The sequence below is a fragment of the Protopterus annectens genome, chromosome 3.part1 (assembly GCF_019279795.1).
Source record: "Protopterus annectens isolate FY-2018-M chromosome 3.part1, PAN1.0, whole genome shotgun sequence".
Taxonomy (NCBI): domain Eukaryota; kingdom Metazoa; phylum Chordata; order Ceratodontiformes; family Protopteridae; genus Protopterus; species Protopterus annectens.
Window position 1 is genome coordinate 24,254,854 of NC_056732.1, and position 16,540 is coordinate 24,271,393.

Consider the following 16,540-nt stretch of genomic DNA (forward strand, 5'->3'; position numbering starts at 1 on the left):
GAAGTCACCAACAAAAAATGGAATTCTATAATTTCAGTCTAAGGACACATGGCACCAAATCTCTGCATCAGTGGAAGCATGACCTGCCATCTCTATTACTCCATGGCGGGATAATGTCCCTTCTGGGTTATTTTAAGATGCAACATTTCTTCTAGAAATTGTTTCAACTGTAGCTTTTACAAAGGTCTGACAGATAATTCAGGACCAGTGATGCTCAGGGTGCACCTCGGTCCTAGTCTCCGGATAAGCACCAAAGAAGAATATATATTTTTTTGGTTCCCATTCTGCTTCATTCGTTCCTGCTTATGGCAGTGTCGCCATCCATTGCCAGGTCTACCAGCTTGTACTACTGCCGCTGCTAGGCTGTGCTGGCTATGGGGATAAACACACGTCCTTCAGGTCTTGTATGCCAGAAAAGCCTGGGGATACAAAAGAAGTAGGAGACCTTAGAGTGTCAACATTTTGAATTTTGTAACAATCAGGACTTTGTTCAATCCTGAAATGTCCAGAAGAGGTCTCCAAGTGCCTTGTTTTCTGGACACTTAAAAAGTCTTCAACAACCTTTTGTTTCTTCTGGTTTTGTTACTCTTTTCACTCCCTCACTCTGGCTCCTCAAGCCTTCAGTTCTCTTAACGTCAGAGGGACCAGACTCGCTTGATCTTTTGGAACTGATGGGATACATACCAGCTTTAGTCTGCTTTGGAATTAGAACTTGGACTCATGTTTGATGATTTTTTTAGGACCACTGATCCTATGTTATGCTTCCACAACTTTGGCAGATAATGTCAAATGCTCTCCAATCCTCCATGAATGTAAAGAAAAAGGAAGGCCCGGTTGTGGGAGGGGAAGGTTAGGGTAGGATTTTTGGGTAGGGAGAGGGGAAGCCAGGTAGAATTATAATTGTTCCCTCTGAGAGTATCTGGCCTGATGGTCATCCTCTCTTACCCTTGCCTAACTTTGCTTTTTTCTTTCATTGGCTATAGTGGCCACATGACTTGATTGTAGTCTTACTTTGTTTCTTTCAGCCTGTTGAAAGCACCTTCAGCAGTCCAAAGAGGAGATCCTTATCCAGTGTACCGAAGAGCTCTATGTTCCTATGGTCTGCCAGGGATTGTGTCTTCAGCCAGACAAGACATGCTTCCCAAATCTGTCCAAAGCCCTGGACTCCCTGTTAGGGGGATAGAAAGATGAACTCTCTTCTGCAAGTTCCTTCTCCCTGGCTGCCTCTATGATCATGGCATCTAATGGTATTTCTTTGCTCCAGAATTCTCTTCCTTTCTGTGGTGCCAGGATCCCAGCTGGTCTCCTGGGGTTCGTTTCAACAGCATTGGGGTCCTTCCGTGCCTGCCTAGAGCTCAAAACAATGAGGTCATTGGCAGGAGGTAGATGAGCCACACCCAAAGGCTTCCAGGAATACCAGTTCCTCTTGGGAAGGATTATTGGTAGACCAACCACCTCTTTGCTTGAGGATCTTCAGTATGTCTCCAAAGAAGACATCACCAGGTGGTGATCTTGGGGACCCCCCCCCAATCAAAATCTACATCTTCTGTGACTGACTCTTGAGGACAGTCTAAGTACTTCCTCTTGCGTTTTCGCTTCCTGGGGACGTCTTTGGTGGGATGCTCCAGTGAAATATCAGAAGATGAGAATACCCTCCTGGGTAGTCTGGAGACTGTGGGCTGGCTGGCCCTGTGGAGTACAGTGTTCAGGCTCAAGGTACAAAGACATACAATATTGGGGAGATGGATCCGTGGGATCGTCTTTCCTCTAGAGATAGAGAACACTCTTTCCACTACCTGAAAAGCAGAATGCCTCAGGGAGAAGGAGGTTGATGGTGCCGAGAAGACATACTTCTGGACTGTCGGCTCCATCTGACCCAAAGGCAGTAGACCCAGAGGTCAGAGCTGAGCTGTCCAAAGCTGAGGCTCCGAGGGTGAGAGATGGTTCCAACAATTTTGTAGTCAACTCCAACACCTTGGACCTGGCAATGGTGGCGCCACGGCTCCAAGAGTCATCTGGCTCCAACACGCTTGGAGATGGTCCACTCAGAGAAGGTATCTGAGCCTAATATACAACAATCTTCAGATCTGACATGGATGGTTCAGGAAGTCTTGCATCCAGGAGCTCCAAAGCCAAACGTCGGATCAGAGAAGGAGCCAAAACAGGTGGAGTAGTGCTGGTGAAGGTCTCAGGACCCAGTGGGGTAGGAACCAGGAGAACTCCTATCTGAATTTGTACCAAGAGAAACTTCCTTATCATTCCATCCACATCTGCTTCGGTCAGACTCATAGAAGACTGAGAAGAGGAGGCCACTGAAGGGGTCCTAGAATGATGGCACCTCTCTAGGAAGGGTGATATCATACGGGAAGGAACAGGATATAGAGATGACGCATAACAGGTCCTAGGGAGCTGCTTCAGCTCTGAGTGTGTTGGATCCAATGATGTGGATCTGTTATCAGATGCTGTCGGATCTGAGGATTAAGTTTTCAGATCCAACTGCTTAGACACCTTACAAGAAAGTTCAACAGTACAGTCAGAGCTAGGAGTGGAGAATCTGGAAGGGTGGGATGTATGCTTTCTAGCCTACTTCTTGTCCAACTTTTTGGAGGTTTGACCTCCAGATAAAGCCTCCAAAAAAGAAGTATGCAATAAACATTTTAGAATTAGTTTATTTTTGTGGCCTACTAAGGCCCACGGATTAAAGCCCTTACAAATATCGCACAGCTCATTTAAATGAGCGGGACCTAAGCAGTACACACACAAATCATGTGCATCAGACAGAGGTATGTTATGCCCAAAATCTTTACACTTCTTAAAACCCAAAGGTTTTTCAGTCATATTGAAAAAGAAAAATTAAATACAGTAAAAATAGAAATACAAGAGATTTTTTGTAAAGAAAAAAGAGGATTACCAGCAATAGTAATTAAAGATTATAAGCAAGAAAAAAATTACCAACAATGGCAAACTAAGAATACATAAGGATAAGACAGGAATACATAAAATATGTAGATAAAGGTAATAAAGGAAAAAAATATAAAAATCCCATTTCAGTTACAAATACCACACTAAAACTCGAGAGCTAACTGCGACAACGTCCGTATGTGAAGGTGGCAAATGAGATCTGAGGTATGGTAGGGGACTAGAGCATTATGGGTAAGGGAGGAGCTCGAGAGTTTCCAGTATCCACAAGCTGTAAAAGCATTCCGAGTCCGATCTGAGGGTCGGATCTGAACCCACTTGTTGAGGAATCAATTAAAACTGACAACATCAAACCAATAGTTCAAAGAGAAGACAGCAACATATTAAAGGTCTAGGCACACAAAAACTATACTGCTAAAATAATGTCTCAATGGATATTTTGCAGACTAGAGTGTGGGTTTGTTCAAAGAGCTACAAAGAAGACAATCTGGTCCCTGTGTGACATCCTTTCATGTGGGGGTGCTAACCATTCTGAACGTCAGGATATAATACAGGGTCTGCAGGGCTGGTAACATCACCCTCAGCTCTAGAAGAATAAAGTGAAAAAGTTTCTAGCCAAAACTAAATATATCCTGGACCATGGTCAACCTGAAATGACCTTTCCACTGTTTTAACAATGTGCTTGAAACTGTGTCTGAAATGAGACACTGTGCTGAAGAAGGAGGAGAAGAGAGACAAAAAAAGATCCAGTCTTCAAGTTGTGTATATGACCACCATCCTATGAAAAAAAATGTAGCAATTCAAGGCCAGAGGCAGATGTGAGAGCTAATGGGCTACTCTGCAGTCACTTGACAGTATATGCCTCACTTTATGGCACAAAGAGAGTGAAGGGTCGAAGATGTTATGGAAAAATCTGCTGCCAAGCTGTGATCTTGAAATATATAAAAAAAACAACTTAGCACCAACACATTGTCTCTCTACACAGTAAATAATACAACTCGAGGAACAACACTTTAGAGATGTTAAGAGTAAGTGAGTGTGATGCAAGCAATCTCATAGCCAGAAACAACAGGCAAGCCTGGAGTAGGTTACAATTTTTGTCAGGGGTGACTTTGGCCAGTGACCAGTTTGGTGAAATAGACATGGTGAATTGTATCTCACCTAATAAGTGAGTCACTCACTGTTCTCTGCATATTAACATGTGCAGCTGATCCCTCCCCTGTTGCAGTGCTATTATTGCTGGGTAACTCAGTCATTCAGTGTTCTCTGCATAGTAACACATGCAGCTGACATCTCCCCTGTTGCAGTGCTATTACTGTTGGGTAACTCAGTCATTCAGTGTTCTTTGCATATTAACACATGCAGCTGATGCCTCCCCTGTTGCAGTGCTATTATTGCTGGGTAACTCAGACATTCACTGCTCTCTGCATATTAACGCATGCAGCTGATGCCTCCCCCGTTGCAGTGCTATTATTGCTGGGTAACTCAGACATTCAGTGTTCTCTGCAGATTAACATATGCAGGTGACGCCTCCCCTAGTGCAGCGCTATTATTGCTGGGTAACTCAAGTCATTCAGTGTTCTTTGCACATTAACACATGTAGCTGATGCCTCCCCTGTTGCAGTGCTATTATTGCTGGGTAACTCAGTCATTCACTGTTCTCTGGATATTAACACATGCAGCTGATGCCTCCCCTGTAGCAGTGTTATTACTGCTGGGTAAACTCAGTCATTCAGTGTTGTCTGCATGTCGACACATGCTGCTGCAGTACTATTACTGCTGGAAGGTAGAAGACACTGTACTTGGAGGCTCGCTGTGATGTATGGGTTGGTGCTGGCACAGGGTGTCAGGATATTTTTATGGACTACAGTAGGAGTGAAACTGTAGGTTATAGTGAAGAAAGTACAGGAAAAAGTGAAGCATTAGGTTGGAGAAAAATGCTTTTTTTTGAAGGGATACTCTTACACTTAGGAGGATTTATGGATTTCAGGTAAGTCAACTAGTTTGGAGCGGCCGCGGTGGTGCAGCGGTTAGCGTTGACACCTCACAGCAAGAGGTTCTCCGGTTTGATCCTCGGCTGGGGTGCCTTCTGTGCGGAGTCTGCATGTCCTCCCTGTGGTCAAGTGGGTTTCCTCCGGGTGCTCCGGTTTCCTCCCACATCCCAAAGACATGCTGTAGGTGGATTGGACACTCTAAATTGGCCCTAGGTGTGAGTGTGTGCATGTGTGCCTTCTGTGGAAGATTGAGCGCCAGGCTGGCAACTCCACACCGTAAATCTCCACTGCCAATCATGAGCGGACAGGAGATCTGCTGTGGTGACCCCTAACTGGGAAAAGCCAAAAGAAGAAGAAGGTAAGCCAGCTAGTTTGTTTTTTGATTTTTACTAGGTTTATTACTACAGTCTGGTTTGCAGATTAACTGGTATGTGACTCTATTCTGTAGCACACTTTGAATTACGTATGAATCCTTACTGTCAGTACATATAACTGGTTGCCATCTTTCTCCTGAAAAGGATTCCCCATTGTATTCCAAAGACTTTACTCCATGTAATCTCTCCTCACTTTTACCCCATGTACTTACAACACTATCTAATCTTTCATGATTTTTTAAAACTGGTTTCTTTGCTGTTTAAGTAGGGGCAATTAGCTATAATGGTCTGTGGTTCCACTTCTCTGACCAAGTTAAATGACTGTGAAAAAAACAGCTTTTTTAACCTTCTCCACCCCAGTACATCCATACAACTGGATAGATGTAGTCAGTCATCTACAAAGACCCCTTCAGGGCTCAGTGACAGAACTACTTAGCTGGTGAAGTAGAGAAGCACAAACTGAAACTAGACCACCTCAGTTACATTACACCACTGATGACAGCAACTCAGTCAGTAGGGCAACCATGTCTTCTACCCAAGGACATAGTCCCCAAATCCCAAATGACTGTAGTCACCTAACTGAAACATATAAAACTGCCAAAATATCATAGGTAGGTACTAGGCTATTGGCACTAGGGGCCTATATAAGCCTAGCCAAACGGTACTCTGGCTTTTACCACCCAAGAAAATTATTTTCCTGTGCCCCTGTCGAGCAGAGCCACAGAAGTCATCCCCGGGGTGAATTTCCCATCTCCCATCCAATCATCAAGATTTTTTCTTGAAGAGTGCTAATGAGGAGCTTTGTTTGATATAGATAGGTAGTTTGTTCCAGAGTATGGGAAGTCTCTGGGACAGGAATCTGTCCCACCAGCATATTCTGTTTATTGTTATGACAAGGTTTAGGTCCCTAGAGCGTGTAGCTCAGAGGGATTGGGATTTCTTTAAGTGGAGCATGTCCAACAGCTCTGGTTTTGAAATAGCTTTGTATGTTAGGCAGAGATCGCCTCCGAGTAGGCGATATGTGACAGAGTAAAGCTGGAAATTTTTGAGACGGTCTGCATAAGGCATCTGTTTGAGGCCGGTAATCCACTTTGTGAGGTATTTCTGCGGCCTTTCCAGTTGTTGTAGATATCTTGTAAGGTACATACCAAAAGGGGCACTATATTCTATAATGGGTGTAATGAGTAACAAGTAGAGAGGAACAATGACCTCTTTATTCCTGGATGAGAAACCTTTTGTGATGAGGTGTGCCACGTAGAAGGATTTCCTGACTACTGTGGGGATGTGATTATCAAAGGAGAGACTACTGTCCACCTGTGTCCCAAGGTCTCTCATCACACTGTCGGTGTTAAGTAGCCTACCGCCTATGTGGTAATTCATGGGTACAGAGATTTACCAAAAGGGATGACAGTGCACTTTTTGACATTGAGCTTGAGACCATGGCTTTGACACCAGGCATCTGTCTCAGTGAGGCCCTTTTGTAGGATGTCCACATCGTTAGGAGTTTCAATTATGGCTCCTGGTTTGCAGTCATCTGCGAACTTCGTTAGCCAAAGACCTTCTGTTTTAGCCTGTACTTCAGAGAAGTAGATACCAAACAGGAGAGAACCCAGGAGTGAACCTTGTGGTACTCCAGTGGTCACTGGTCTGAAGTTGGATTTGGAGTCTGCTACTTTCACAGTGTGGGTTCCGTCAGTGAGCCAGTTGGCAACCCATCTTCTGACATAGGGACTTATACCTAATTTAGTGAGTTTATCTATAATTCCAGAGTGGGGGATGGTGTCGAAGGCCTTGGCGATATCTAGATAGGCTGTGTGAACCACCTTACCTTATCTACAAGTATTCTAAATAAGGAACACAGATTAACAAAAGGGTTAAAAAGATGCATCTAACAGAAACTGCAAGTTTTGACATGCAACACAAATCATATCAAATCTATATTTTTGGGGGACCTGAACTCCCACTACTTAAAGACAAACTTCAACGCTTCACAACCTAAGGGATAAGCGAGCACTTAATTTTCATTGAAAACCAAGTACTCCTGTTTCTGCATGACTAGGCAGCTTTCAAAAAGTATCACTTCCCACTGCTCTTAACATTTTTCTGTTTCTTTACTTGTGGATTTGGCAAGGTAACCTTTTAGCTATCCTCCCTAGGTGAGATGGGATTTGTGAAATGGCAGTTAACAAGATGTCACAACCTCAGCAGTAGGACTCTCCTCCAGCAAGCAGACAGCAGTGGAGTGAAAACTTGTCAAGAGTACTGGTAAGGACCTAACTTTTTCTGTCTCTATCTCCTCTTTCTTTTTTGATGCACTCATCATGATAACATCAGATAAACAACAGCAATGGGTCCCAAATTTCAGTTCTTTTACAACCATACCTCTCAGCCTCTTAGTACAAAAAATCTAGACAAAGCCTAACAAAATGGGGGGACAGAGGCCAAAAATAGGGACAGATTTTAAATATTGCTCTTATAAACTTAGAAAGTTGCTAGAGTAAAGTACAGCTGTGTACACTTACCATAAATGTAGATGTTCGAGTGTATTCACTGTTGCAGTCATTACATTTGGGTAATCTGCTGGTAGGTTGCCCTCAGTCTGCCTGAATAACAAAGTCTTGGGTCCTGCATCAGTTGCTGTCTCCACTTCCATGACGCCAGATCGTCCGGGGTATAAAACATGCAGCCAACGCCATTTTATTCAGTTTTTCTTGCCTCCGATGTCAGGTGCCCCCCAAATGGGGAGCAAAAAAAAAAAATATATATATATAAAATAAACAGCAATATATAAAAATGCATTTTAGCAACATAAACTTTACCTTCATCTAAAAGCAAATACACCACAACGGCTTTAGAATATAGTGAAGGAAAGTGAAGTTATAGAAAAGGGGGATGGTGGGTGGGTAACCTGGACTGCAACAGTGAATGCACTCGAACATCTACATTTATGGTAAGTGTACAGAACTGTACTATGTTCTTCGTGTTTCACTGTTGCAGTCATTACATTTGGGTATAATCCCAAAGCTATGGATGGGAGGATGGAACTAAATGGCATTAGGAGCGGCTATAAGGCCCTGCAGAACTGCAGTGGCAAAGCCTGCCCTGGATTTGGAGAAGAGAAGCAAATGATAATGCTTTGTGAAGGTATGAACAGAGATCCAAGTAGCAGCTTCTAGAATGTCTTTGGTTGGAACTCCTCTGAGAAAGGCTGCTGAGGTAGAGGCAGCCCTGGTGGAATGTGATCTGATTCTCTTGGGCACAGGTTTACCATGGTGCAAGTAGCAGAAACGAATGCAGTGGCTTATGCACTTAGAAATAGTCTGCTTTGATATAGCCTTCCCCTCTGATCCTGAAGCAAATGTCACCAGTAGTTGCTCAGACTTTCTTAGAGATTTGGTCATGTTTAAGTAGAATCTTAGTTGTCTGTGTACGTCCAATGAATGCAGAATCCGCTCCCCCTTGTTTTGCGGATTTGGGTAAAATGTTAGCAGGTGAATAGTTTGGTTAAGAGCCACACTGGATACCACCTTAGGCATAAAGGAAGGATTGGTCCTGAGGGACACCCTGTCTGGGTAAAATGTAATAAAAGGCTCCACAGCCATGAGAGCCTGTAGTTCTGAAACCCTTCTTGCTGAAGTGATTGCCAAAAGGAAAGCTGTTTTCCAAGATAAAAAATTTATATCCGCAGTAGCTGCTGGTTCAAAACGAGGCAGGGTGAGCTTTTCCAGCACAAAATTGAGGTCCCATGCAGGAGTTGATGATCTTCTGGGAGGCCTTACATTTTTGGCCCCTCTAAGATACTGTTTTAGCAGAGGATGAGAAAAGATGGGAGGCTCCATGTTGTAATGAGCCGAGATGGCAGAGGCATGGATTTTTATTGAGGAAAAAGATAGGCCCTTGTCAAGCATTTCAGTCAAGTATTGTAAAATCTGAGGGATATTTAGTTTTGCTGTGTCTGTTCCTTGTGCTTGGTTCCAAGCACAGAATCTCTTCCATTTATCAGCATAAGATTTTCTAGTACTAGGCCTTCTGGCTTCCAAAATGACACCCATCACAGATTTACTGAGAAGTGTTGTTTGAATAATTAAATGATCAGCCATGCTGCAAGGTTCAAAGTTTGGAGCGGAGTGTGCAGAATTTGACTGTTCTGCTGCGATAGTACATGAGGTATTTGAGGCAAGTACCAAGGAGGGAGGTGAGACATATTCCTTAGAATTGGGTACCAGTGCTGGCGAGGCCAGTCCGGAGCAATTAAGATCATTTTTGTTTTTTCCTGTCTGACCTTTAGTAAGACCTTGGAGAGAATAGGCAGAGGGGGAAAGGCATCGACTGATACGTTGTTCCAACTGAAGGATAGGGCGTCCACTTTCCATGCTTGTCTGTGATAAGTCATTGTGCAGAATTTGTCCAGTTGATAATTTTGGGGAGAGGCAAATAGATCTATGTCTGGGCTCCCCCATTTCTGTGTTACCATGCTGAAGATTTGTGTATCCAGTTTCCACTTGTGCGGGTCCATAAGATTTCTGCTTAGGTCGTCTGCCAGAGTATTTTGTTTTCCTGGCAGGAATTGAGCTTGAAGATGTACTTGGTAAGTCAAGGCTGTGTTCCACAATTCCATGGCTAGTCTGCAAAGGGGGTAGGAATGTGTACCCCCCTGCTTGTTTATGTACCACATAACTGTGGTGTTGTCTGTCTTTATCAGTAGTTGTCCTGGATGAAGTAAGTCCTTGAAGGCTGTCGGAGCATTCTGAAGACCTAGCATCTCTTTCTGGTTGATATGCAGATGCATTTGTTTTGGACTCCATATGCCCTGAATGCATCTCCCCGCCAGGTGGGCCAGCCAAGCATAGTCTGATGCATCCGTAGTTAGGGTTTGGGTGGCAGGGGGTAGAGTGAATGACAGTCCCTTGTTTTGGTGACATGTCTCTGCCCACTAAAGAAACTCCTGTTGTAGGCATGGAATGAGAGGAATCAATGTTTCCAGACTGTGACAATGTTGACTCCATAAACTGTTTAGATACCATTGAAGTTTCCTCATATGCAGTCTCGCATATGTAATTAGTAGAATGCAGGATGCCATGAACCCCAAAGCCTGCAGAATTTGTACTGCAGATAACTGTGTTTTTGTTGCCATCTGTTTGAAGTATGTTGTCAGTTGCCTTTGTTTGTCTGGCGTAAGGTAAGCCATCTGGGCAGTTGTATTCAAGCTTGCACCCAGGAATGTAATTATTTGAGAGGGTACCATTTGTGATTTCTTTTCGTTTATGGTGTACCCTAGGCATGCTAGAAGCCTTTTTACAAATGCCAGATGTTGAAGAAGAGTGTCCTTGTCCTCTGCTTGAGACAGTCATCCAGATAAGGACACATTTGAATGCTTCTTTGTCTGCAGAATGTAATTACTGGTGCCAGGCACTTTGTAAAGACCCTGGGCGCAGTAGATAAGCCAAAGGGCAGTGCAGAGAATTGGTAATGCAAAAAACCTGCTTTGAAGCAGAGGAATCTTCTGCATGATTCCCTTTTTGGGATATGCAGGTATGCCTCTTTTAAGTCTAGAGTTACTAACCAAGCATTCCTGCCTAGCATAGGCAGTAGCTGTTGTAAAGTCAGCATTTTGAATTTTGGAATGTCCAGGAATGTGTTCAAAATCGATAAGTCCAGTATTGAACGCCAGGCATTGTCTTTTCTGGGTACCAGGAACAGTTTTGAGTAAAAACCTTGTCCTTTTTCCTGTTCTGGTACTGGTTGAATAGCCCCCATATCCATGATGGGCATAACTTGTTTCTGAGCCTCTGCCCATTGATTTTGTGGCAGATCTGGCCAACCGTTTGGAATTGGCAAAGTATGGAAATGAAATCTGTACCCCTGGGATACTATGTTTAATACCCACTTGTCCTGGGTAATTAACTGCCAATTTTTGAGCATGAAGTGCTAATTTTCCCCCCAAGGGGGCTGCCAAAAGATAAGTGCTTGGTGAAGGAAGAGGGAAGTCATTGAGACTGCTTACTGTAGGGTTGTGCTTTATTTCCTCCAGATTTGGAGGTGGAGGCACCCCATTGCTTTGACCTGTGAACCCTGTGATTGGTATCTACAGCCTTTTGAGTGCCTGGATTTGCCTTGAGAGGCTCTGTTGGACACAGGAAAGGACCAATTTTTAGTAGGTCAATGCCTACTGAACCTGGGTGGCTGCACTTGTAAGAAATCTTTTACAGTTTGCATAGATTTAGCTTTGTCTTCCATTTTCTTTAAAACCTCTTCTGCCTTACTACCAAACAGAGTATCATGCTGTAAAGGGGCATCCAACAATTTAGCTTTAACATGATCAGGCAGATTTTGCTACTTGAGCCAGGCATGTCTTCTAATCACAGATCCAGTAACTGCGGCCCTGCAAGAGGCCTCCAAGGAATCAAAACCACATTGCAAAGTATGCTTTCCAACCTGTTCTGCTGCATGCAATAATTCCTGTAATTCTTTATTTTCCAAACAATCAGAAATTAACATCATTTTCTGTTTTAAGCCCATAACATGCTGTTGATATTTAAGCATATAAAACTGGCAGTTTAAAGCCCTAATTGCCAAGGTTGCAGACGTATACACATTCTTTCCCCATCTATCAAGCGCCCTGGAATCTCTATCAGAGGGGGTAGGATTTTTGGCTATAGAGGCCTTTACACCTTTGGGACCCTGTGAGATAGTCTCAGGGTCAGCAGCAGGATTTTTGAATAGAAATTTGTGGGAGTCAGGAACCCTGTAATATCTGTCTGGCTTACTAGGAGCCGGAGGTAGGGAATCAGGAGCCATGCTTGATTCTGAAAACACATCATCAACAATGTCTGATACAGGAGGTATAGCCAAAGGCCTATGCTGAGGAAGAAGAAGGAAATCCCTAAGCCTCTTTTTTGATTCAGAGAAATCCTGACTCTCCCAATGAAAATGTTCCCTTAAAGTATGCAAGGTTTCACCAAAAGAATAATCCTCAGGAGGAGATGCAGATGGGATGGATTCTTCCTCATCTGAATCCCCACAGGGTGGAATAGAAAATTCCTGATCAGAAGAGGAATCAGAAGAAATGGAAACTTGATATGAATATTCATAATCAGTGTCTTGCCTAGGCCTCTTAGCAGGGGTGCGGTGGGGTTGGGAATCCCTGATCAAGGTAATTAAGTCCTCAGCCATTTTGATCATCTGTTTTTTAGGCATAGGGGCCTGAGCACGTGGCTCATGCGTCGGCTTTTTAGACTTAGAAGATGTTTTTGATCTTGTTTTTGAAGCTGGCATCGGTTTTATATAGAAATGTTGAGGCCTGAAAACATCCTCAGAAGCCAGTGCCTGCTCAGTGGCTCTGGACCCATCCAAGGGAGAGACATCTGCGGGTTCAATACTCTGAGAATCTTGCAGCATACCGGACTCCGCATGGGTCTCGGTAGAGGCCTGCGACTCAAAAGTAGCAGATATCAGGGGCTGCGAAAGCGCCTCACTAAGTACCGGAGACTGGCTTAGGAGAAGCTTCGTTGTCGGTTTTGGACCTCGACGGTCTATCTCTGTCTTTTTCTTTGCGTTTTTTGTGAACTCTGGTAGTTGGATTGCTAACCGACGACATTTCAGGGTAATTAAATCTGGATCCAAAATATTTTGAAGCAAAAATATACCGACGCTTAATAGTGCTTTGGTTAAATCTAGCACAAAACCGACAGCAAGGCACGTTATGATCTGGGCCTAGGCAAGGAATTCAGTACAAATGAAAATCTTTATGAGGTATTTGCTTCCCAGAAGTAATGCAATTATTAACTTTTACTGACATTGGTAAGGAGCAAGAAAAAGTTTCCCCAACGGGGTACTTAGCTTTAGTTGAAGACTTTGGTTCTGAAACTCGAATGCGAAAATTTCAGGAGTTGGCCGACCAACACTTGCGAACTGCTTCTGCTTCGGGCACCGCTCAGCAAGAAAGACTGAATAAAATGGCATCGGCTGCATGTTTTATACCCCTGACGACCTGACGTCATGGAAGAAGAGACAGCAACCAACACAGGACCCAAGACTTTGTTATTCAGGCCGACTGAGGGCAACCTGCCAAAAGATTACCCAACACAAAGAACATCAGGGTTTGTGTTAACATACATTTTCTGAAGGATTTGAAGTCTGAAACTCAAATGTATGTCATTATTTAGTGACTTCAGTCCTCAGATCATCCCAGGGATTTGCCAGAAAACCACAAATTTTATGAGGAATAGACCAAAATATGAGGCAAAAATCTGGATATTGACAGTAGAGGGGTATGTTTACACCCCACTTCTTAAATATTTTGCGCCATTTGCAGTTTCTCAGTGTTAAATTATGGTTTCTTTAAAAAGTTTACCTTTATAATCACATCCAGTCATGAGCAAAGTTCTCTTTACTTATTTGAACCCAACATAATTTGGAAAACCTCTTCTGCAAAGGTCATTATTGCCAAATATGGCCATCTCGGATAAATGCGATACTTTTATATTTTGTTTAAAGACAAATCAAAATTTGGGAATTGCCAATAAGAGTGCTCGCGCGCGCTAGACACACACACAAAAATTGTATAACATACTCCATGTCAAAGGTTACATTTTTGACACAGCCATACAAAGACGGGGTAGTCTGCACGCGTGCGCACACACACACACACACACACACACACACACACACACACACACACACACACACACACACACACGCACACCCTGCTTGATAAGAATTCTATAACTCACTCCATGTCAAAGATCAAATTCTTGATACAGCCATACAAAGACGGGGTTGTCTGCACACAGACAGACAGAGACAAACACACACACACACACACACACACTACTAGATAAGAACTTTATAACTTACTCCATGTCAAAGATTAAATTCTTGATACAGCCATACAAAGACTGGGTTGTCTGCACACACACACACACACACACACACACACACACACACACACACGCACACACGCACACACGCACACACACACGCACACACACACACCCTGCTTGATAAGAATTTTATAACTTACTCCATGTCAAAGATCAAATTCTTGATACAGCCATACAAAGACGGGGTTGTCTGCACACAGACAGACAGAGACACACACACACACACACACACACACACACACACACACACACACACACACACACACACGCACACTACCAGATAAGAACTTTATAACTTACTCCATGTCAAAGCTTAAATTCTTGATACAGCCATACAAAGATTGGATTGTCTGCACACACACACACACACACACACACACACACACACACACACACACACACACACACACACACACACACTGCTTGATAAGAATTTTATAACTTACTCCATGTCAAAGATCAAATTCTTGATACAGCCATAGAAAGACTGGGTTGTCTTGAGAATTTCCATGGCATCTATTGAGGGAACTCCACCAATGTAGAAATTAGAGAAATTCAGTAGATTAGCGTCTGCTAATGGACCAAGTTTCACATCAGAGGGGTTGGCTTCATCGACTTGCACAGACAGTGATCTGAAAAATATGCCACACAACGTTAGCTTGCTCATGGATTATAATAAACATACAAACAATTGTATATTTTATTGTTAAAAAAGGTTTAAAATGAACATCAAATAATACAAATCCCCCCCACAATATAAATTTAAAGAGGAGAAAGACGTTAAGTACTATCTGTACATTCTACCAATTTTAGCCATAACAATGAAAACTGTAAAAGCCCTTCATTTGTTTAACCAGCCCATGCTGACTAACTAGCCATGCTTACAGATGTGATCAGCATGCAGTTTAGATCAGGAACACACCAGCTTACTGCCGGCTCCTCCTTTAAAATGTTTCTTGGCAAAAAGTATAGGAGTTCTAAAACAGAACTAAATCCCCTCATCTTCTTTTTTAAAATGTAAGTAATATGTTAATGTCTTGTGAACAGTACCAGATTTACAATACTTCCTGAAAAAGACCAGAGAAGTAAATTCTTCCCACTCGTTCTAAAATGAAAGTTGCACCACTTGTCCTGACCAAACTTTGAGATATACAATACCCGCTGACAAGAGTAAAAGACAGAGTTCTCCACTACTTGCTGTTCTTAAAGGAATACTCCACCCTAAAACTAAAAAAAAAATATTTTTTTTCACTCTATCTTTGTTTCCTGACCTATTTTAATATCTCAAAATCACTCTAAGTGCTTTATTTGTAATTTTAGCTTGTTTTCCACAACTTGGCTACCAATAGGGCTTGATGTATCAATGTGATCTTGTTCTTCCTCAACCCTTTCTCTTTACCATAACGCATTTCAAGTCTGCTTTCTATGACTCATGCCAGACATAGGGAAGTAACTGTGAATTCCCATGCCATTGACAGATAATGGGATTTGTGTGAGTCTCTGTCATCTTCTACATCTTCCGTAAAAGGACTGCTTCTTTTCTGTCTCTAATCACCCTCATTTATGTTTGGCTCAGAGCTTGTTTTACACTATACTTAGAAGTTATCCAGCTACAGCCAGAAAAGTAGCTAAATTGCAGGTCTCTGTTCAGGGTTTTCTTTTGTAGTCCAAGAGGAACTGACAGTCCCCTTCCCCACACTACTGCAGAGGTATTAAAACTGTCACTGCACTTAGAGACACTTGCAGAATCAAGTGCAATTAACAGCTCATAATGGAAAGAAAGGGACTTCCAATATAAACCGCTACTCTGCCTGCAGTAGGAATATTTATTGACTTATTTAGTTTCATTATTTTTTCTGAGTGCAAGTAGCAGAAACTGCTTGATTATTTTGGTTTGTTTTATTACTAGTAACAATTGAGTTACCCCTTACTTTATCTACAACACAATATTACTGTAACTTAGGTTTGTGTAACTATTTCTTTCTGAGGAACAGCTGTCTTGTGGCATGCTTTTTTCTGCAATTTTCTAACATACCAGTTATCTCCAGATTTGTTAAATTACAACAAAACACTAATTTGGCAAACCTGACTCCATGATACTTGCACAGTAAAAGAATGTACTGAAATTTATCTCTATTCCACAGTCCATGCAGTGCAACAATTTTTTTTGGGGGAGTGGAGTGGGTACTGAATATTTCAGGAAATTCAGTATCACTTGCATTAGTTATAAAACGAATGCATTCTTCCTGAACGTACTGTGCTGTTCTCAGATTCAATGGGTAACTATGAAGCAATTCTCTGTTCCTTGCCCGAGCATTAGTTTTCTCTTTGGGGCACTCTTGTGTTCCCCCTTGCACAAAGGTGGTGCTTT

At 42.7% G+C, this 16,540-nt stretch overlaps 1 protein-coding gene across 1 annotated transcript in view; it reads right to left on the reverse strand.

Moving 5' to 3' along the window:
* Positions 1-16,540, reverse strand: part of LAMA1 (laminin subunit alpha 1) — a 3,417,884-nt gene that overhangs the window by 260,756 nt on the left and 3,140,588 nt on the right. The window contains exon 48 of the mRNA XM_044066516.1: positions 14,616-14,801. Coding sequence (XP_043922451.1) covers positions 14,616-14,801 — 186 coding nt within the window. The remainder of the gene's footprint in view (positions 1-14,615; positions 14,802-16,540) is intronic.